This window comes from Tinamus guttatus, unplaced genomic scaffold (genome assembly GCF_059628265.1).
Source record: "Tinamus guttatus ecotype Peru unplaced genomic scaffold, ASM5962826v1 Tinamus_guttatus_pri_ptg001548l, whole genome shotgun sequence".
In the NCBI taxonomy this organism is placed as follows: Eukaryota; Metazoa; Chordata; class Aves; order Tinamiformes; family Tinamidae; genus Tinamus; species Tinamus guttatus.
The window spans coordinates 8,214-30,529 of NW_028290082.1; the positions used below are offsets into that span (position 1 = coordinate 8,214).

At 49.6% G+C, this 22,316-nt stretch overlaps 1 protein-coding gene across 1 annotated transcript in view; it reads left to right on the forward strand.

The window, feature by feature from the left end:
* Positions 1-496: 496 nt before the first annotated feature.
* The window catches only part of LOC148590252 (fibroblast growth factor receptor-like 1), a gene marked incomplete at its 3' end in the record, with an annotated part of 60,834 nt that continues 39,014 nt past the window's right edge, over positions 497-22,316 (forward strand). Inside the window, exons 1-2 of the mRNA XM_088539264.1 lie at positions 497-606; positions 973-1,082. Coding sequence (XP_088395390.1) covers positions 1,022-1,082 — 61 coding nt within the window. The remainder of the gene's footprint in view (positions 607-972; positions 1,083-22,316) is intronic.

Below are 22,316 nucleotides of genomic sequence, written 5' to 3' on the forward strand. Positions count from 1 at the left end.
TCCCCGCCGCGGGGCTGTCGCTCCGGGACGCTCCGCGGGGGCGCAAAGGGTTAAGCGGCGGCGCGGCCCGGCCCGGCCCGGCCCATTGGTGCGAAGTTTGGAGCGGGGCGGCGCCTGCTCGGCGGCTCGGCCCCCACGGCCACAAAGCGCTGCGGGGAAAGTCGCTTTAGCGCCGGGTTCGCTCGCCCCGGCCCCCCCCTCCCCATCCCAACCCCTCCCCGTCCCCCCCCTCCACCGTCCCCGTCCCCAAGCCCCTTTCCCCTCCTCCCCTCGCTCCTTAAACGGGATTCCGGCGCGGCGAGCCCGGCGCGGCACCAGCGGGCATCCCGCGGCGGCTCCGCCGGTGCCCGCGCTCCCAGCGCGCACACGCGCCCGGAAAAAAAAAAAAAAAGAGGAAAATCTGAGAGTTTTTTATTATTTTTCCCACCCCCCGCCCCCGGGCGCCCCTTTCCGCCCGTCGCCGGTGGCTCCCTGGCGGCGAGTCGCCTGCGGGGGATGCGGCAGAGGCGCCGCGCCGGGCGCCGCGGCCGCGGGGCTCGCTCCGCGCACGGCAGGAGGCGGCGAGCGGCGGTGATGGGCGCGCGGTGCTAGAGAGCGGCGGCCGAGGTGAGTGCGCGGCCCCGCGGGATGCGGAGGGGGAGCGGAGAGCTCCGCGGGCCGCCCGTGCCTTCCTCCTCCTCCTCCTCCTCCTGCCCCGTCTTGCGGCCGCTCGCCGCGGGTTTGTTTGCCCGGTGCCGTCCCGGACAGCGCGGAATTGGGCACCCGCTTTAAGCGCGCTGGATTCCTGCTTTACATCGCGCTGGAGCGGCGAGGGAGGGCGAAGTTTCGCCAAGGAGCAAATTGCAAATGTGGAGCTGTTTCCTTCGCCGTTTCTCATCTCGCGCCTCTGTTGCAGACTTGCAGAGTGTGCAAAGTTCGGCGTTGTTTTGTTTGCTTTGGTAATCACGCTGCTCTCCTCTCTCCTCCCGGCAGGTCTGGAAGGACGGTAGCCCGTGCAATACGGAGGGATCTGCTTTTCAAAATGGAATTGCAGCTCGCGCTCCTTCTCGCAGGGATAATTGCGTTTTCCTCCTCGGCGAGAGGTAAGAGAGCAGCCTTTGCCTCACGGATCGCGCCCTTCCTCTTGCTACAGCCGAGAGTGTGTCGGGAGGGACCCCACGAGGGCCTTGCCATGGGCACAGGCTCTGGCACCGCGGGTTGCTTTTTGGGCATGGCCCGCGCGCCTCCTTACCTGCGCGGTGCGGTCATCGCTTCGGATGGAGCTGGGTCGCGCTTGGCTTGCTGAGGTTTCTCGAGCGCAGGTGAACTCCCAGGACCCTGGCATGCGCGTTCGTGTGAAAATGCCCGGGTAGTTTTTAAAGAAATCCAGCATTTCTTTGGGTGTCTCTGTGCTGCAGCCGCCCCGCCGGACTCGGCCCTGCGCGTTCCCACTAGCAAACCGAACAGACGCGTCCATTAGCGTCCTCGGTGACAGACAAATGACAGTTCCCAACAGCCAGCCCGTATTTTCCCGCTGGGTCTCTTGTTGTTGATCAGATTTCCATAAACAGGTTACACATTGCAATGCATTGACCTGGCAGCGACGGGTGGGAAAAAAGAGTTTTTTTTGCAGGAAGGTGCTTTAACCCAAGTGACGGGGTCCAAGCTGCAAGACTGCTGGCCCAGGACATACCTTGGCTGGTGCCGTCGGGAAACGGGGAAGCGTTTTATTCTCTCAAAGTGGATCTGTGTGGCCATGAAGGAGAAGGCTGTGTCGCTGTGGGAGCACGGGGTGCAGGGACTGTGGGAATTGGTGAAAGACCTTTAAATCCTTCAGTGCGGGCCAGGGCCCCATAGCTCCCAATTAAAAGATTTAAACATTTGCCTAAGTGTGGGCAAGGAGGGGGAAGCGTGAAGCTGAGAGCCCCACGTTGGGTTAGAGCGCTGCTTTTTAAAATTTTTTTTCCTTCTTGGCTCCCGCGCAAATATTTTATGGAGGCAGAAGCACTATAAAATGATTCTGCTGGAAGCTGAATGAAAAAGAAAACAGTATATATAACCTTGAAGGTCTGTAGGACTGGATTCCAGGCGAGGTTTACAATGGGGACTCAGTTTTGAGCTGCGGGCGTCGGGCAGCACTGCGTGGATTCGGATGACCTCATGGAGGTGCGTTATTCCAGCAGACCTGGGAGCTGGTGGAGCCCCCCAAAAGCCCACGGTGGGCAGGAGAAGACAAAAAGAGTTTTGTCTGCCCCGTTGCAGGCAGAGGATTTGGTGCTTTGCGTGTGTAAGTGCTGTTTGCACTTCTGCTCACCTGCTTTTATTGCCCCTGGAAAACACAGCATGGTTGACCATGGACTGCAGTTGTACAGCAAGGAAACAAAAAGTTAGCAGAGGTAATTTCAGAACATTGTAGATTTCCCCATAAAGACTTTTTTTTAATATATTTAACTTCGTCAGGGTTGACAAAGAGTTCAAGCTGATTGAACTCTTCAGAGCCGAGGAAATCAGAGCTGCAAATGGCTGGGGAGATGCCCCTGGTTCTTTAAAATGGCACAGAAATAGAATCGCATGGAAATAGATGATCACAGGGGCAACCCCACAAAAAAAGTTCTCTTTTTTTTTTCTCTTTTGCTGATATGGTGAAAGATCCAACTTTCGAGGGAGCAGCGGGGAGACAGCGCTGCCTGTCATGGTACCGCTGCGCTCTGCGCTGCAGAGAAGTGCCCCCGATTCTGAGTAATTTACATTCAGGTAATTTTAGATTCTCTCAAAAATGTGCCTAGCTGTTAACATGCCTGCGGATTTTTTCCCGATGCCTCATGCGGTGGTTTACGCTGCTGGAGAGGTATAGACGTTACCTGCTTTATAGCCAGAGCCGCAGCCCAAGGTCGTGGGGCTTTGCGGCAACGGGAGAAGGTGCTTGGTTTTGGCCAAGTGCTGTGTAATATTTTGTATCCCTGTTGCAAATTGTGGGTGGTGCAGAGTGTGCCAGTGCCACCGGGTCTGAGGGGCTAGGCAGGAAAGAGGTGTTTTCTGACCTAAATCCCGCATGGAGGAGTGACGGGTTGGAAATGCTGGTTCTTCATGTTCAGTCTGACTGATGGATGGGGCTAATACTGCATCTTTTCTGTCCCAGTGAAAGGGGAAATTTTTGCAAGGTTCAGGCTGTGCCTGATGCCTCTGTCCCTTGGTGCACTCTTGTGATCCAATGTGTCACATCGGGGATACACAAAGCACTGCAAGAACAGCAATAGCTTAGGAAACCAAGAGAGGCCCTTAAGAAAGTGGCCTGACACTTTACATAGCCATGAAAAGCAAAGAGCAGATCTACCTTTTGAAGTCCCGGTGCAGAATTCAGCCCGTCTCAAAGGCTGGGGGAGCAGGTAGCTCCAACTTGGACTTCAGCTTTTAGGGGTCAAACTTAAAGGCTTTGGCTAGGGGCTTGTCTATACCTGGAAACGTAGTGGAATCTGGAAGAACTTGCCCAGTGATCCATCTTATTCCAGGCTCAGCATCTCCTAGTGGGACCTCCACAAAAACCAAAGCATTAGTAGCTATTTTTCATCATTCATGTGTCGTCCTTCCCTTCAAGGACAAACACTAGTGCGAAAACTTCTGTGTGCACAAAATCCCAGTGCAAAATCAGTGCATCGTGGTTCCCCGAAGGCTAGTTTGCCTCTCGGCCAAGAGCCAAGGCTTGGGGTAGTAGCTTCAGACCTTTTACTAGCTGCTCTGGGCCTTGCCAACCCCATAGCGGGGCCAATGCGGGTGCTGGAGCCCCTTTCCCGTGTCCCCTCCCTCGTTCCCTCCGCGCAGCTCCATAGCTGGTGACAAATGTCCTCTGCGGGGACGAATGCCACCTTGGGTCACCAACCTCTAGTGACCATGTCGTGATGTAGCGGCCGTGGCTCCACACCTCCGGTTGGATACAGGGAATAGAATCCGATATTTTCCCTCTTAGGTTATCCCTGCAGCACCTCGCGCAATAGTTGTTCCCAATCTGTCAAGTTGCCATCGTATTCGCATTGGCTACCCTATATGGTCCCAGGGACGGTGCTTGGCTTGCTCCCGATGCCCAGCTGAGATTTCCTATGGTATGTTTGGAAGTTTTTGGTAAGAGCAGCGGCAACCCTCCTGTTCCTGCTAGGAAACTGATATTCTGCTGCTGGAAACTACTTAATTTGGATGGTGATTTCGTCTTGGGTGCGTGTAGCTCTGTGCTGTGCCGCTTTTCTGAGCGCGGCGGAAAAGTTGGGTTGCGACCGCTCGCCGATGAGGTTGTGGTTCCCTGTTGTTATCAGCCACAAAATTCAAGCATCTGGGGCAGGACTGTTTTTTTTTTTTTTGCCTTTTTTTTTTGTCTTAAATATTGGAGGAAAAGGGACATGTTCTGTAGCTTGTGGTTTATGAGAGCGAACAGTAGTTAATGGGGAAAAGATAAATAGTGAGAATATAAAAGAGGCAGCTGTTGGTTTCTGTTTAAAAATTCCCGTATTCCTGTTTGATGATTATTACCAGATATAATGATTAAGTAATTTCTCATTTGTGGAAGAGAAATATATTCAGACCTACCATTTGATTCCCATTTTGCGTAAGTCACTGGAGATCGTCTGGTTAAATTTGGTGCATTTTTTGGATCATGCTGTTAGTGAACTTATTCATGAAAAATCTGCCAGCACCTTTTGAACCTAGAGTCAACATAAAAAAAAATCCTCCTTATTTTTTATTTTATTTTAAAACCTCAGTTCCTCCTCTCTTCTGAGGCTGCCGGTCTCTTTAAGTTGCAGCTGAGTTTAGACATACAGTGTGTGTCACTGGAAAATTAGGGTTGATTTTTTCTCCTTTTTACTAGAAATATTACAAAAATTCAGCACATTTTTCAAATGCATTTAGGTTTTCCTTAAAGTTTTTTATAATTTTGTCTTTAAAGTGCATACGCTTCTCCGACCTTCATCAAAAGACACAAGCAGCAAATTAAGAAACTTCTTTTTTTTTTTTTTAATAATGAACTTGCACACAGTTAAACTCCAAAGTTGGATTGTTATCCAAAGAAGAAATTTCCACGTGCCATGAGGTTATTTTTTCTTTTAATACAATAAATTGGTTCTTTCGGGAGCAAAAATCATTTAAGTGACTTTTGCAAAACAACGAGCAACCCAACGGACCACTTCGCAAAGTGGGAGACCATTGCTGCTAATTTATTATGAACTAATGATGGGTTTGTCATCGGGCTGGACACACTGATCCGTTCCAGTGCCCTATCTGTCAGCTGATAGTCCCTTTCCAAGCAGCGCCTCAGTGCTGTGGACCTGGATCGACACGGTACATCAGAGGGCAGAACACTTGGTAGGGTATAGGGGGAAGGAGGTAGAGATGGTCCTCCTCTGGCCACATTTTTTGGATTTGCTGCTGGAGAAGAGAGAAGAATTTCCACTGAAAGGGGAAAAACAATAATGTAGAGGTCCGCTTTTGCCTAGATTGAATTAAAAACAAATATATCTAAATGCCGACTCTATTTGTTCAGTAGCAAATGTTCTCCCTACTGTTCCCATGTGTCCTGGCATTACAGTAGTCAATGCGAATTCTCCTTTCTTCCGTTAACCTGCCCATTTTCTCTGGTTCCAAAGAATGTCTCTTTCATCTGTCCTCTTCCTGCATTTGCTAGCGGGCTGCACACACCAGAATGGTTTGATCCTGTTAGGAATATTTTTAATTTGCTCAATGCTTTCTGTAACAAACGGACTTCCTTTACGCACTGTGTTGACCTGTCTGAGTCTTTTGCACACAGCTTGAATGTTTTTGATCATTTTAGGGATTTTAATTTATTTTTTTGAAGTATAAACCCCAGGATCAACGTGGAAGTTTCAAAGACTCCTGGCCATTGCAATCCTGTTGATGCTAGTGTAGCCACAGTACTAAAGCAAAAGGGAAAGCGTGAAGAGGGAAGCTAGGCTGATCTGATGCTGTCGCCCTGATGTTGTATTCGATAAGCAGGTACAGCCCGTGCCGGTTTTAGCATGTCTGGACCTGACTCAGAGCCTGGGAGGGTTGGCACAGCAACTCCCACTCCAGGGCTTTGGATCTATCCCGCAAGGAAGCAATTTATGGAGTAGGAGTAATATTGACCTCCACGCAGCTCCAAGCGTGGTGTCTGGATACATTGATTTTTCTGTTTGCAAGGCTGGGTTTTTCCATCAGGAAGACATGTTGTTGTGCCCATTGCCAGTGCTGGAATTTCCAGCTTGGAAATTCATTGCTTCAACTTGGGGTCTGCCCAGGGGGTTTTATCCCAGAAGAACGGGTGTCACTCCGGAGGCAGTGTTGCTGGGTGTGCAGGCGCTGAACACTCTTCTATTTAACAAGTTAATATCTGCTGTCTGCCACCGAGCTCATTCACATCCCTGATTTCTTTTTTTCTTTTTTTCTTTCCTTTTTTTCCCTCCCCTTTCTGAGTCAAATAAACACGAGCTGCGTGGAGGTTGGTTGGATGCCCAGCTTATACACTCTCGCCATGGTATGGCAGCAGAAACGCAGAGTCCAGCCATGCTGTGAGCAACCCAGTGTTTCTATTTCATCATAACTACTCCAATTTTCAGGAAGAACTGCAGCCAATAACTCCAGGCTACTTCTGCCATAAAGTGTTCGAACTTATTTTGAGTTTTGCTAAGGGAAAAAAAATGTAAATTGGGAACAGAGGCTTCTCAGCAAAGGTTAATGTTTCTCAGAGCACCTTGATTCCCAGCCTCTCTGGTGCACCAGTCAGGGTGATTTCGAGATGGGTGGGAGGCAAAATCATTCCTCCTTGTGGCTTTTTAAATTTATTCCATGAAAGATTTACAGAATCCTGGGTATCCTGCCAAGCGACTGGGAAGTGAGTAAGAGGTGTCACCAGCTAGATGCCACTTGGGCTCCGTTGACTTTGGTGGGTATTTTTGGAGCTGTCAGTATTTATGCGTGTTGAGTAAAAGCACAGGGACAGTAGAGAGATGCAGAAATGAAGACTTAAAAAGAAATGGCCTGTTGTGCAAATTAATTCATATTCTTGTGGCTTGAGTCGCTCCTATTTCTCGCACCCAGTGAACTGACCCCTTCAGAAGTTTGGTGTTGGAGCAGTGCTGCTCCAAGGACCTGTGGCCTTGCAGTTTTGTCCCAAACGAGGGAGCTTGGAGAGGAACAAGCTGGAAGAGCTCCTGGAAGGACGTGTAGGGACTAGCCAAGGTTTGGAAGACACCTCGGGCTGGATTGATTAACACAGCACTGCTTGAATCCAGCTTCTTGAGTGAAGGCCTTGGAAGACCTACAGATTTGTGCGAATTGAAGTAACCAAGGAAGCTGTTTGGGTCACTTGTTCTGACCTAGACCAACCCGTTAACACTGGTTAAGCAACAACAAATCTTGAACAAGAGTTGCATGTCAAGGATGGGAAAGGTTAATGAATAACCACATAAATCCCTGGACCTTGTGGAATATCTCTGCAGACTATAGTCTCCTTGCAGAAGGAAGAATGCTCATCTGGCATGGACAAGCTGTCATAAAACTGGTGACTGACTCCTTCATAGGTTAAATAGCCCGATATAAAGCATGTTATAAGCCCTCTCCCTCTGTTTCTGGATGCATCAAACTCTTTCACATTCTTCTCCAGATTCACACAACATCTTGGCAGTAGTCACAGTCTCTGTTTACCCTGATGTGTAATATTAGGAGGTATATAACATATTTTAGGGCAATTTAAATCTGGAAACTGGGAGGAGAGTTAGCATCCTTTGCTGGTGCTGGAGAGTCGGCACATGATCTGCAAAACACCAGGGTCCAGAGATTGAGGACTGTGTTGTGATAAGTCTTTATATCTTTTAACACTCAGATATCACTGTCAGCCCTGAGGGTGATACTCCCTTGAGCCTCAGTGGGCTGTGAGCAGGATTAAGCCTATGAATCAGAGGGGCAGAACCGGGGGCCTTGGAAGAGCAGGTTACACTTCAGGATCATGTGGAACCAGCTTCCAGCTCAGGGAAGTTTCGTCACGATTTGCAATAGTTAATACGAAACCAGATTAATGGCTCAGAGCTGATGAGTATCTCTGCTCCTCCTGGTATTCACAGCCAATCAGAAATGCGGTGTTGCTCGGGGTTGATTTCGTTAGGGCCTAATTAGAGTGGAGCTTTCAATTTAATCAGGGCCAAGACAGATGTTTACTTTTCCTTGTCAGTTTTGATCGACAAGGTGTCATAAACTACTAGGGAGACACTTGCATGTGCAAGCCTTGGGACAGGCCATTTCTGATTGCTGGATTTCTTACCTGGAAATGTTTGCCACTTTTCTCAGCATGTATCTATGACTTCCTTGACACAAAGAGATACAAGAAAGTGGGGGATGCAAATTGGGGCGCTTTGCTCTGGGGCTGGAAAAAAACATAACAGAGCAGGGATTCATCTAGAGCAGAGTAAGATCCTGCTCAAGTCACTAACGCCAAATGTCCCAGTTCTGGCTTCCTCAAGGTCAGGGTAGATCTGAAGATTCGGGGGACTGCAAGCAGCAATTGGGGAGTGACATGTGCAGGATTACTCCTGGCTCTGGAAGTGCACTGGAATACCAGAACACTCCTGCTTTTGAATTGGTAAAATTTGCCTTTGGGATCCTTAACTTGAACAGAGGTAGGAACCTGTCTCCCTGTTCTTCATTTTATCACTACATGAAGAAAACAACAAGGTACTACTCAAAAGTAGTTGCAGAATTAAACCTGTATATTTGTAATATTTATTATTATTTATTGAGAGTCTCCTGGGAAAGGAGGAAAAAAAAAGGGCAAAAAAGCCCAATGCTTCATATACCCCCCTCTAGATCATGTCGGGAGAGAAAACTTGTTTCACAGACCAGCTAAGTGGAGTTGGAGGCTTATTTTTCTTTTATCCTAGCAAATCCAATAAACCCAGTAAATTCTTTCAGTGTGGCCTTCCAGGAGTTTTTCGGCTTCATCTGACTCGCAGAGTATTTGAGTGCCACTATAGCCCAGGGGTCAGGCGAGTTAATTCCCACAGCAGTTTGCTGCCCTCTCTTCCAGCTGTGCTAATCAGGGGGTTGAGTCCAAGCATGGTGGTTTGCTTAGTGAAATTATTTTCCCGTTAGCAAATTACAAGTAAGCTCTGACTCTTCATACCGGCTTCGGTCACCGAAGCATGTGGATCCCATGCAGAGCAAAGCCCCGGGGATGCCCCCTTTCTACAGGAGCTGTTTGGTGGAGATCGTCAGTCACCTTCTTGCCATTGGCTCTTGTTTGTTCTTTTTACCCTCCTCCTTTTCCTGGGCTTTTTACAGCTGCTGAGGCAGAGGAAATGAATTACCATAATTTACCGTTTTCCGCACAAGTTGCATTCCCGGCTTATCCCTGCGGGCGCTGCACGGAGGAGCGTGTTTACGGAGCTCGGCTCCGCTCAGGGAGAGCGATGCCGGGGTTATGGAGGGCTGCCCTCAATCCTGGGGCTGTGAGGACCCTCCGTGCAGCCCCTCAAAGGTCGGGAGCTGCTAGGGAGGGGAGGAAAGATCTGAAGACACAGGCTCGACGTGTTGTTCTTGAAGCGGGTTTCAGGCAAAGCCGGGGTGAAACATGGTCTTGGCACAAGCTGAGCACCAAGTTGAAGATTTACCACTGTCCTGTGATTTGTGGTCCAGTTTCCAAGCTAAACTTAATAGTTGTGGGATCTCTGGGTGGGGGGAATATTATCTGAAATGTATTACCTGATGCTCCACAAGCCAGTGAGGTGTTTGTGAGTTTGGGTGAAGATAAGAACGTGGTGATCAAATCTCCCAGGGTTTTCAGATGGGCTGAGTTGGATTAGAAGGTGCTGCTACATATGGCCAGTCCCTGGTATGACCGGTCACTGGTATGGCTGGTCACTCGTGTGGCTGGTCACTCATATGGCTGGTCACGTGTATGGTTGGTCGCTGGTATGGCCGGTCACTTGTACGCCCGGTCACGTGTATGGCCGGTCACGTGTATGGTTGGTTACTTCTAATTGCGGCTGTGCACCTGTGCCTGGTGGATAATGCCGGAGTCCTGTGACGTGGAGCACTTGCTTCACATGATGTTGGCAAAGGCCAAGTGCTCGATTTGGGTTCTGCTGGGCCGAGTCGCCAGCAGACCATGAGGAACCTCTTTTCCCTGCCAGCCTGCAGGAAATGCCTCTCAGATGTGATGTGACTTCATGACGGCTGAAGATCCACCACCATCCTGCCCTTGTCCTGCTCCACTCCCAGCCTGGTGCCTGTGTGAGCTCTTCAGCCCTTGCTGTGGGTGTTCTGGGCCGGGGACTCTCCTGGGAAACCCAGTAAGTTATAGGAGCCATTGAAGCATGACCTGAGCTCGCAGGGTAGCATGGGGTGGCCACAGGCAGCACGTCCCTCCTGTTCCCATCCATGGCAGGAGGCCTCGGGACTTTGGAGGACCAGATACTTGTATGGACGTTTATGGAGTGACCGCTTTGAGGTGGGGCTAAAATTCAGCAGGGCCCGCAGGGAAAATATAGCAGTGCTGGGGGTTAGTGGGAGCCCTGGAAGAATGCTGGAAGAATCGGAGTTGGATCCAGAGTTCAGATCCCATTGGAAAAGTGTCTATTACACTAACATACATGTCTCATTTCAGAGACATTTGGACTATTCGGACAGGCATTGTTTTATTTTATTTTATTGTGTTTTATTTTATTTTGTTTCATTTGTTTACTCTTTCATCAATTCTCTTGGAGAGCAGCACATCTCTTGAGGGTTTGGTATGAGGAGATTCCAGCTTTTGGAGTCCATTTCGGAGTGATTTCCCACATTTCTCTCAACATTGCCTGGGTCCTGCCCGCCACATGGGTGTCATGCCACCCACTGCTGGGCTGTCCCTTGTTATAAGCGGCCTCGTCAAATGATGTCCTGTCCACCCGTGTGGTCACTTTGGTATTGCCATGAGTGCAGTCTGCTGAGAGTGTGAGGATGTGCAAGGATCTGTGGAAAAAAATGTGAATTTTGGCAGCAATCCTGACTGAAAATGTAGATGGGGGGATTGAAAATACCTCTTGGCGGGGGGGTCCTCTGTCTAGAAAAGAAAAGCAGTGTATAACTTCCACTGAGAAAACTCTTTGAAAGGATAAAATGTTAATGCAGAACTTAGGCAGGAACAACTCAGTTTCCATACGTTAATTGAAATAACATCAGAGAGGAACAAGCCTGAATGAATTTTAATAGCCTCTTGATGGGGATTTATTTTTTTCCGATGGATTTACAAGCGCCTTCCGTTTTGTCTTTGCAAGAGTTATGCAGACCCTACACTAAATGTAGAAAGAAACCCAAAACAAAACAAATAATTTGCCTGAGGAGGATGAAAATGCAGCAGAGTAATGGAATGAGCTGTTTGCTGTAAGTTTTCCAGCATTAAAACTGGAGCAGAGCTGTGGCTACGGGAAAAGACGGGGTTGAGACGAGGTGTCCCCATTCCTGGGACGGGGACATGTCCTCTTGAAGCCCACCATGGATTTCCATGTGCATCCCTAAGCTGGGTGTGTTGCTGCTGTGTGGGCTGAAGGAGATGGAGAGTGGGGGAGAGATGCAAAGCAAAACCACCCTAAATCCCAGGGGGGGTGAGAGAGGAAAAAATAGATTTTTCCCCCCCCCAAAAAAGTGGGGTGGTGAGGCTGGAGCTGTCAGTGCTCTCATGGGACCAGCCACGTCTGAAGGGTGTTTCGGCTCGCCTTCTCCCCACCAGAAATTCCACAGCAATGGAAAACCCCCCACCAGATGTCCATGCTCTGAGGGAGCTGGCGCACTCCCTGCAGCACCGACAGGATATTTCAGTGTATTTATGAAGTGCTCGTATTTTCAGGAATATAGCAATCCAGTCGATATCAGTGGAACTATTCATCACATGTCTTCCTATTCTTTTTTTGGTTATAACCAGCAGAAGATGTTTCTCTTGTTGATGCAGTTCTCCTGCCTCTGCAAAAAAAGTCTTCCCTATTCCTCTGTCACCTCCATCATTTTATTTTTTGGTGCGTTCTAGCTTCGCACACCTCTTTCTTTCAGGGACACATCACCTGTGCGGACGGTGATGGATCGTGGGGCTGGTTCCCTCGAGTATCACAATAACAAATGAGCAGCTCTACAGAAACACAGACCCAAGGGGCATCTGGTGGGGTGTCCTGCTTGGACATCGTTGTTACATACAGGAGGAATTGGGCTTTCTTGTGTTGGTGGTGGTGCAATTGCTGAGCACGGTAGCTGGAAGGCAATGGAGTTTGGCCTCCTGTCCTTCTGTGTCTTTGTTTTCCCACCGAATGCCTCGGATACATGTACGTTATATTTCCGTGCATTGCAAATGATGGATTCCTGCCCTGTATCCTGTGACAGCTTCCCTGGAGACAGACAGTCTGTGTTGGTTTAGTGCCATGAAGGGAGATTAGCGGGCAAGGTTGTGCTGGTGTTTGCAGAACCTCGCAGCGAGCTCTGGGCTGGGGACTGGTGGGGTGGCCTCGGGGAAGCGGGTGGGAAGTCAGTGGCTGCTCTGCACCTCCCGGCCCTTCCCAGGAGCTCGGCATATGGAAATGCCAGCGGGCAGTCCTGGGAGAAGGAACCGGGAGGTTTGACTCCTGGATCAAGGTGGCTATGTGCCCATGTCTACAGGTGCACGCAGAGCTCCCCAGGGAGATGGAGCTACTAAGGGGGTGCTGACTTCATATTGGCTCTGCTGGGGACTTGGCCACCTAAATTTAGGTGAACCTGAGAGCTGAGTCCTGGCCATATTTAGGCTCCTGAGATCGTTATGGCGATACTATATATGGTCTCCGCTCGTCTGTCTGCGTGTGGTGCCAGCAATTAAAGCCTCCGGGTAATTCCCAGGCAATCCACACTAGGATTTTTTTTTTCATGCTTTTGAGCAGGGTCTGGCCCTGTGTCCTCACCAGAGGATGTCTTGCAGCTTGTGCCCATCTCCATGCATGGCATGGGCAGATGGGGTCGGACAAGACCCAGGTGTGACCAATTAGGACTAAGCCTGGTGGGCATCACGTGAAGGAGGCACCTGGCCTGGGGCCCATCTCCTCGTTACCCTCACCCTGACGTTGTTTGCAGGTGTCCGATCCTGTTGGAAGCAGCTCAGGAGCAAACGGAGCTGATCCGCGCTCCGCTGGCCGTGCTGCTCCGCACTTGGCTCTGCTCTTTCCCCTCCATCTTCGCGAGCTGGCGATGTCGCACCAGTGAGCAGGTGCCAACATCCCGGACAGACCCGTCCTGTGCTGTGGCCGGTATCACCAAATAGCTGCGCCTGGGTGCTCCACTTAAAAAAAACCCTGGAAAACCACTCCTAAGCGTGCAATATCATCCCTGCTTGGAGCAGAGGTGCGTTCCTCCAGACTCCTACAGTGGCCAATTTATGCCATGGAGCAAGGGGATTAATACCTCCGGGAAGCACCCTGGGAATTAGTGTCTGAAGCTCAAGTGGCTTTGAGGGTTGACCGGAATCCGGCGCCGTGTTTTCTTTGCAAAGCCCAAGCAGGATGTGCTGTAAATCAGGTTCAGGCAGTTCTGTTTGCTGAAAACAACAGCATTTCACAGTGACCCTGAAAACATGACTTTAAAAAAAAAAAAAGTGTTCCAGCAGAAAGGTTGTAGCTGGATCCAGGAGGAGGAGTTGGGGGTGGCGGGTCAGGAACGGGAAGCAAAACTTCCCTCTCTGAGGGACTGCTGCAAATCCTGCCCTGCCACGGGAGGCACCAAGGACTTGGCCTCCATTGGGGATGAGATGCAGGGTCCATGCAGGAGCTAAGGCACCTCCAAACGTCTCCTTTAAGGGTTTACATGGGAGGCCAGAGGTTCCCAGGCTTTGCTGTCTTTCTGTCTGTCTGCAGAGGAAGAAGCATCGCAGTTAATAAACCCATTACCAGGGCTGTTGATTTAACACCTTTCTCCTACTTCTGGAAGAAGCCTTCTTCCGGGCTCTAAATCTGCTTTATCTGTGATGTAATTGGGGATTTGGAGATTAAACGCTGGAGAAAGGGCACTGCCACCCTTCTGCGTTTTGGGAGTGTGCGAGAAGAGGCCAAGGTGGCCGGGAGTCCGTGTGTGCACTTTATTCGTGTGTCCTTCAGGAGAGTTTTATCGCTTGGTTAAAAGACATGGAGCGACGGTGATTTATTATCCCAGAGACTGTTTTAAGGATGATTTCACATTCCACGAGGTCTTGGCAGGTCCTGCCTGCAGTGGGGTCCGGGTGAAGGGGCGCTCATCCTTGTGCTACTTCACTTGCAAGAACAAGCAATAACAAGCCTGGAGAATAAGTAGGTCCCCAGGACGTGTTCTCTCGTGGCAGATACCCATGCAGCTCCAATGTGAAGCCCCAATTTGGAGCTTTGATTTGGAGCAACTTGGGCTGCTGGTAGGAAAAGTGAAGGCTTGTAAATGTTTGCTTTGCTTTCTTGGGGATGTCCTTTAGCAAGAAGTCTCCAGGGCACACTTGGTGGGACAGGTCCCCGGGACAGGGCTGGTTACTCTCAGTTTCACAACTGAAGTTTGTTGCTCTTTTCTCATATTGCTTCTAATGTACATTCAGGTCCTTCCTTGCATCCTCCCTCCTTTTTATTTATTTATTTATCTATCTGTTTATTTATTTATTTTTGACTGCAGCTTCTACGCTGCTGCAAACTATAGCATCTGAGGCTTGCAGAAAATCGATAATTACTGCAAGATTCCTAATAAAAGCAGAAATAAGGGTCTCCTAGTCAGAGGTCTCCTTTCTGAGTGGTTGATCGGTACTCTAGGACTGCACTTGACCTTGCAGATTTTGTTAGGCCATTTGGAGTGACAGCCCATCCTTGGGTCACCTTTGCTGTATCAACGTGCGTAATGGGGCAGGCGAGACAGCTCTCACATCCTCTGCCAGCTCTCTCTCCTTCAAAGGGGATTTTACAAAACCAGGTTAATTTTTTGCAGGCTCCTCCTGGCCCAGCGTGGGCATTCCTGGCTGGTTATTCACAGGGAGAAATGCTTGGTTAGAGTTGCTCTTCCTGGAAACCTCAGTGAAGCTCGCGCCCTGGATCCTCTTCCTCGCCGTGTCAAGGATGCGGGGAGCGAGCGGCAGGTACCACGGGGCTGCCTGATCTGTCCTGCCGAGCTGGGAGCTTCCTCTGCCCCTTCCCTTATGAGGGCATAAACTCATGGCCGACTAAACCTACCAAACATCTCTCTATGTGAATAATTCCCCATGTCTTACCATGTCCATTGGCTTCACCCTAGTGTGTTTTGTCTCTCGAGGGTGTCTTACTAAGCAAAAAGCCAGAGCAATCCCCCTGATGCAGGACAGATTTTCCAGAAGCTCCTTTTCCACAGTGCTGAATGGGATGTGTCTTCCCCATCTCTCCCATGGAGGCGATTTTTATGCAGCTGCATCACAGCAGTCGCTTGCAGGGACACATGCACTTTTCCAAGCCGGAAGCATGTCTGAAAATAAACGGGAAGCGATGTTACAACCATGCTTTGCAAAGCAAAAATCCCCAACCCTCGTGGTCTGGCAAAGGATTTTATCCTGTGCAAAATGCATTTCCCCCCTCTGCCCCCTCTGCTTGGCTGGCTCTGTAAGTCCCCTTTTGTTGGGCTGCTGTCGTGGCGCTAAATCCCGGGAGCGTAACGCATTCAGAGCGCAGCGCACACATGTAAATGGGCAAAACTTATTGACAGCCGCCTTAAAGTGTCTCTTTCTTCTGTGGAACAAGGCGCTTCGGCTGCGTCTTTCAACCCCTGGCTTTGTTGCTTGGGCTGGTAAAAAGAGCTTAAGGAGGAAAAAATCATTGGGAGAGGAAAAAGCCCCTGGTGTACCAGGGCGGTAGGCATATATATATGTATATATTATATATACATATAGAGAATACATATGCATATATACATGTGTGTTTTCTCCCCTTCCATTGGGATAAATGCAGAACTGTCTGCCTTCCCGAGCTCTCAGTGCCTGCGATCTTGCTCCCTCGCAAAATAACAACCCCCTAAAGCATCTCTGCCTTCATGTATGAAATTTCAGAGCACACAGCAAATTCAGCCAGACTTTCTGCTGCTCCGATTCTCTCCTGCTCAGTGCAAGACCTTGAATTAACTGATGAAAACTGTGAGGGAGCAGCCTGCGAGCGCGGCCAGCTTGCCTGGCTGCCGAGGTCACTGCTGGGACCGAGTCCCCTCGCTCGGGCCATGAAAAGGTTTTTTAGGTATTCATTGGAAATCTCCCATGGATTTAACTTCTTCCTTTGTGTTGCTCTGCCTGGAAAAGCTTGATTGAAAGTGGCTGTGGCAGCGGTAATGCCTGGCTGCGTTTGGAGAAAACAGCCTCTCGGCCCATTTAGGCGCCGCGTTTGAAAGCAGCTGCCGCTGCCTCCTGTTAGGGGCTGGTTGCGTGTGAATGCGTGCGCGTGCTCATCCACTATGACTGCTTTATCAGGGTGCTTTTTATAATCATTAGCTGTGGCAGGCGGTGGGATTTTTCTTAATACATTGGTAATTAAAGTCTGATAAACCTGTTTTCTATAAATCCAGCTTTCTAGGGAGAAACTTTGATGGGAGTATTGGGAGTATTAAGCAAGTGCCTGCACAGCTGAAATGCAGTTTCTCTTGCTCTGCACCACTCATTCTGCTTCTGGAATTTCTTCAGCATCTCATGAAAGAAAGCTGAAGAAAATTGGGGATTTTTTCCCCCTCTCTTACATTTTTATGCTACTGGCTTCAGTGGTATTGGATGCAGATTTTGCTTTTGGCTCAGTAAAAGTACAATGGATCAATATGTGGAGTATTTATTTATTTAGGGACATGGCTGGAAATGTTTCGCCTTTTTCTAGTCGCAGGCTAGATGGAACCCATGGAGGTGGCACTGGCTTTTGCAATGTATCTTGCTCCGTTTAGCTGGGAATGGAGTGAGGGAAGTTCTGCCTTAGTGGCTCTCCCCTGTTTTGTGGCTTCTCTCATGGGAGCTCCTGTGCCCAATGTCGCCAACTGAAAACGCATTTCAGCAAAGTGCCAACGTTGTGTCTGGTTCAGGCTTAGATCTGTGTGATCTTAGATCTGAATGCAGTTGCCCAGCTGACAGTGGTAAGGGGGTTGCCTAATTTTGTCTTTGCAATTTGAGGCCAAGTTTGGAAGAGCTCATATTTAAGTCCCAGCATAGAGAGAAGACTTTGTACAAGGGGCAGGTTGGTGACCGACGTCTGCCGCAGGAGCCTGACTCTCGGGGCTCTTCCCAGAGACGCCTAGGCTGAGCAAGCAATGGGCTTTGAGGATTAGTTTTAAATTAGCCCAAACCAAATTATTTAGTGAAGCCTCATTTCTTTGTGTGTGTGGGGGGGGAGCTGGTGCTGTCAGTCTTGGGCACGGCTGCCCCACGGCTACACAGAAGACATCTATAAGTGTGGCTGTGAAATTAGCCATTTAACCATGTAATGACTTTTTATTTTATTTAATCTTCCAAAAATGCTATTTATGCAAAAGCGTGAGGAGGGCCAGGTTGGCCCTGCAGCATTTCTTTGGCTTGATTCCTGCCCAGCTGTTGTCCTCTGCAGCCCCTGGCTTCCCGGCAGGTCACAGGCATGGTCTGCAACTGAGCAGAGGTCACCTTGGCATCTCTGCAACGGCCATCCCATCCCATGCTTCTCCTCATGGAGCCATGGAGAAGCTTAGCCTGCGACCTCCAGCTTCTGGCTTGTTTTAATCACCCAGGCCAGTGTTGGCCCAGCTTCTATTAGGGGCATCGGGAACGTTATCATTGGACTGGGTGTCTGATGAGGCCACTGTCACGGGGTAGGAGCACTTACTGGGGAATGATTCATACCAGTTAGGTGGCTTGAAGGTTTCTTGTGAGCAGTAGGGAGGAAGACGCTGAGGTCAGTCTTCATTATTCTCCAAAAAGCCATCATCACCTGATAAAGCCTCAACTGCCTCAGACCTGTGTTTTGTGCTACTTCAGCCCAAGCGCGGAGCGAAGACTTCAATCTCGCGACCTTTGTTCTCTAAAGAGCGTGTCAAGTTTTGGCTGAGCTTCTGGCCTTGACTCCTAATTGTCTAAGAGGATGTGAGATCAGCCCCAAGGCCTTTATGCTGCAGCGTACCCGCGGCGAGAGGGGAAGTGCCGTGCAGCACCGCGCACCGTTGACACCATTTCATTTGAGAAATGTAACAAAACAAGCTCCCTCCCCTCTCCTTCAAGGAGCAAGCTACCCATAAACAGAAAAAAAAAAAGAGGAAAAAAAAGTAAATACGATTATAGGGTTTAGGAAAACTGGTGACACCAATGGCTATGTTTTCATGAAGGTTGTTCCATCATGATACAGTAAAGGTCTGCTCTGTATTTGGAGTATTTTTAGGACAAATGTCATCCTCAACCTCCTTGGAAGAGAATTCCCCATATTTCTCTCTCTTTCCTAGACAGAGCAAGTGATTGGGATCCCTTTTATGCCTCCTTGGTCCTTCTGCTTGTCATAGAAGTGCTAAAGTATGAGTTCAAATTTTTCTGTTTCTCTGCAGAAAAGAACCAGGAGGTGTTTTCTCCTCTCTTGTCTACCCCCCGTCATGGAAACCCTTTCACTTACTTGTGCAGGTGGGCAGTCATTTCTTAGCTGACTTCCCCAAGGCTAGTCCCCAAACTGTTGACTAGTGGCTATCTTCATTTCAGGGTTGCTGAGATAGGCCCTGCAAGGAACGACACTCAGGAACTATCTCTTTTCTTGACAAATGTCTCCGTACAACCTTGCTGCTCATGTGGGTTATGTGATTTCCGAGCTGGCCTGCAGCCTAGAAGTGAACTCATAGGCCTCAAGGAGCTGTAAGTGCTGTGCTGTATTAGCCAGCCCAGCCAAACTGTGTGTGTGAAAGCACTTTCCAGCAGGACGCCTATCTGGAGTGATAACCCACCTGGCCTTGCTCCATTCAATAGTGATACCAGCTGAAATGCCCTGGCCCCATCAGAAAGAAAAAAAAAAGATATTTCCTTTGGAAATAGCTCATTTTAAAACTGCACAAATGACCCCTGTGTGTCAGTGGGACAGTTCTGTGCCTCACCTCCAACTAAGTTGGGTGCGAATGAACCGCTGAGGAAGGTGGTGTCTGAGATGGTCCGTTTGCATCAGCAAGGTGTATCCCAGGTAGGCGACCCCTTCTGAAATCTGCTCCTCTCCCTCCGCTCGGGATTTTGGAGATGACAAATATGCTCTGATGGATTTGGAGGTTCTCTAATCACAGAGTATGTGCACAGCCTGCTTTGGAGATGCTGGGCTGGCTCCTCTGGGAAGCCAAGGAACGTGTAAAGGTGTTGAAGGGTTTTAGTGTGAGCTGAAAGGAGCTGCAAGCGCGTTGCGAGCCCCTTATGAGTGGAAAGCCTGTCTTGGGCTACTAAAGCAGTTTTGTTTCTGGCCGCAGCCCAAGAAAGCGGCAGACAAGAATGGCATATTCTGGTGTTTGTATTTTCCAAAAGCAGTTTCACAGGTCCTGCATACACTGCTCTGTTGCTGGCTGGAGAGCGTGCTGCGCTAGCAGACCTGGTGTGGGGATTGTCTGACCTCTTTTAAGTGCCTGCATTACCATGGGTTGAACTGAGCTTCTCTTTGCTGGTTGTGAAGGGGATTAGCCTGGATGTAGCAGCTGTCTTGTAGAAATCAAGCAACGATTTAGTCTCCCAAACACAGAAAACCTGTACATGGGGGAGCCTACCCAAAGCAGTCCTACCTTAGAAGAATATAGGCTTCTTGCAGGTTCAGGGTCCTGTCTGCCAGGCCAGCATGGATGATCTCAGCTCCAGACATTTTGTGTGCAGAGTGACCCAAGCACCTAATATCAAGAGAGCCCATCCCTGAATCTAACCCTCTTGTCACTGCTTTATTAGGTTATGATGGCAATTCACTTCTTTATAATTGTTGTGTGCCCTAGCATCTTCCTGCTATTCTGACCATTTGAACGACCAAGGAAATAGGATTAGGTGAAAACCCCCAATTTATTTTTTGGGGTATTTTTTTTAGTTCTACCAGAAAAAAAAAAGGTTTTCCAGAAAAATTTCATAAGATCGCTCAAGTGCGTTCAACATCCTCAAAGCTTGGCAGACGAATAGACAATTTTAGGAAAAATCACACTATTAAAATGTATCTAATGAATTTTGGAGTGATGTAAAGTAGCAGCGCTTGTTGTTTCAGTGCCCCTGCGATTGTGAAAGTGATCCTGGTTTTCCCAGGCATGCTGGGGAGTGGCAGCTGTGGCAGAGCAAGGCACTCCCCAAGATCTAGGGATCCCGGGGAGATCTTGGAAGCAGAGGCCACTTGTGCTCGCTGCTTCCTGGAGAGAGCTCTGCCGGTGCCGGGCAGGAGACGGTGTTGCCTTGCTCAGAGTTGTCCTTGTGCTTTTTCCTCCCTCTTGTTCCTGTGATAAGCAGCCCGGGAAAGACCGTGCAAAGCACCATGTCGGCTTAATCAGCGGATGAGGGAGAAACTAGATATGCCCCGTTAGTGCACGGAATGAAGTGGCCGTGGGGGTGGACGGGATGGAGGGAAGCCCATGGAGAGGAGGGAGGACTGAGTCCATGTCCTTGCATAAAAAGCCTCCTGGAGCCTGGTGGACCGGGGCTGCCATCCAAAGATGTCCGAGGTGCCAGTCTGTGCTTGGTGAGGCCAGGGCTGGTGGATGTAGTGAGTGGGATCCCTGTAATATACAAGGGGTTGATCTAAGGGTGATCCATGTAATATACATTTCCAAAGTCTCTGAATATGGAAGGAAAGGATGCTTCTAATCCTGGTTTACAGATGAGGAACGGGGTCAAGTGAGAGGCTGCAGGAAGGTTAAGTGATTTGCCAGAGCTCGCAAAATTGAAAACATTACGAAAATTTCACCACTCCCAGCAACTTTTGCTAGATGTTACTGATCTGGAAGTTATGAGTGAAGAAACACTACGCTGCCTCAGTGGGTGCTGATTAATTCTTTTTCATGCAGGTGGAAGAAAACCCCTTGAAGAGTGAACAAATCACTTAGAATTTCCATACTGGCATTTTCTGCTTTTTCCTTAAAACAAAGGATGATTTGAACTTTCCAGCCTGCTGTCTGAGCTTGTGGCTCACTTCTCGCTCGCTTCTTGGCTTGTGCCCACAGTGAGACCGTTGTGTTGATCATCCCTGTACTGAGGGCTACCTTACTGCAATCGGCGGTAATCCCTGCATTGCAGCTTTTGGTGGATAGAGCTCAAAATGCCTTACCGAGGAGGTCAGTTATCAGTCGTTCCATTTTGCAGGTCCAGGGAATAGAGGTCACTCAGTGAAGCTCAGCAAAGGTGGGAATGTGACCCACCTGGGCAGCCAGTGGATCAGAATTAGGTGGCCCCAGCTTCTTCCCTCCCCTATTGCCCTTCACCCATGGGTTAAGGTGCTACACAGAAGGACATGGAGGGGGAACTGAGTCTGTTACAGTGGGTTTTTTTGTGCAGACAAATTGCAAGGTGCAAATCTTGCTTGCACATAGGCGGCCAACTCATGAAAACAGGGCTGTGGCGAAATAAAAATTCAGAATTAATTGGGAATTGTTAGAGGGAATTGATGGCCGCCTGGGCTGCTTTTCCCGGTCCCTTCCAGCTCCGGTTTCCGTACGGCAGCCGAGCGTGAAATCGGGGCCGCCGGCAGCGCCGGGCAGCCCGCGCTCCCCCCGGCGCCGCGGCGAGGCCGGCTGTGACATGCAGCCAGCGGGAAGGGGAAGCCCGTGCACAATAAAATAACAGCCTCCGGAAGCAGCGCCGGGCTCCTCGCCGCTCCCGGCTGGGAAGTGACAGCGCGTCATTGAGCCGCTCAAAGCCCGGCGCCGCCTCGGCCCTTGCTGAGAGCTTGCCTGGCTCGGGATGCTGCCCGGCGCGCTCCGGGTACTGGGAGGCCGGGCCGGGCCGAACGCCAATCCCAGGGTAAGGCAGTGCTAGTTGTGGGCATCCAATTTCAGTGCCCAGCTTAAGGAATCGGCCTTGTCTCTGCTCTGTCCATTAGGAGAGTGAATACGAGCTTGCAGGTAGCCTACCAAGGGAAGCAATGCTGGAAATGCCATGGTTTGAACGTTCTTCCCGGGCCAGGTAGTGCATCGGAGGGGCTTGGGTGCCCATAGTGAAATGTCTCTCTTCTCAAAACTCAGCTCCTTGGAAGATGCTGTAGACAAGGTTGCAGTTTGACAGAGGAGAATATGGGCGCATTGTCCAGGAGCAAAGGTATTTTAAAAAAGAGGGTGCTTGATTGGCAAGAAGAGGTTGTCCCCAAAGATCTGTTGTAGGAAGCTTTTGAACCTACAACATGGCTTGTCTTAAAGGGATCCTTGGTGTTTGCCAT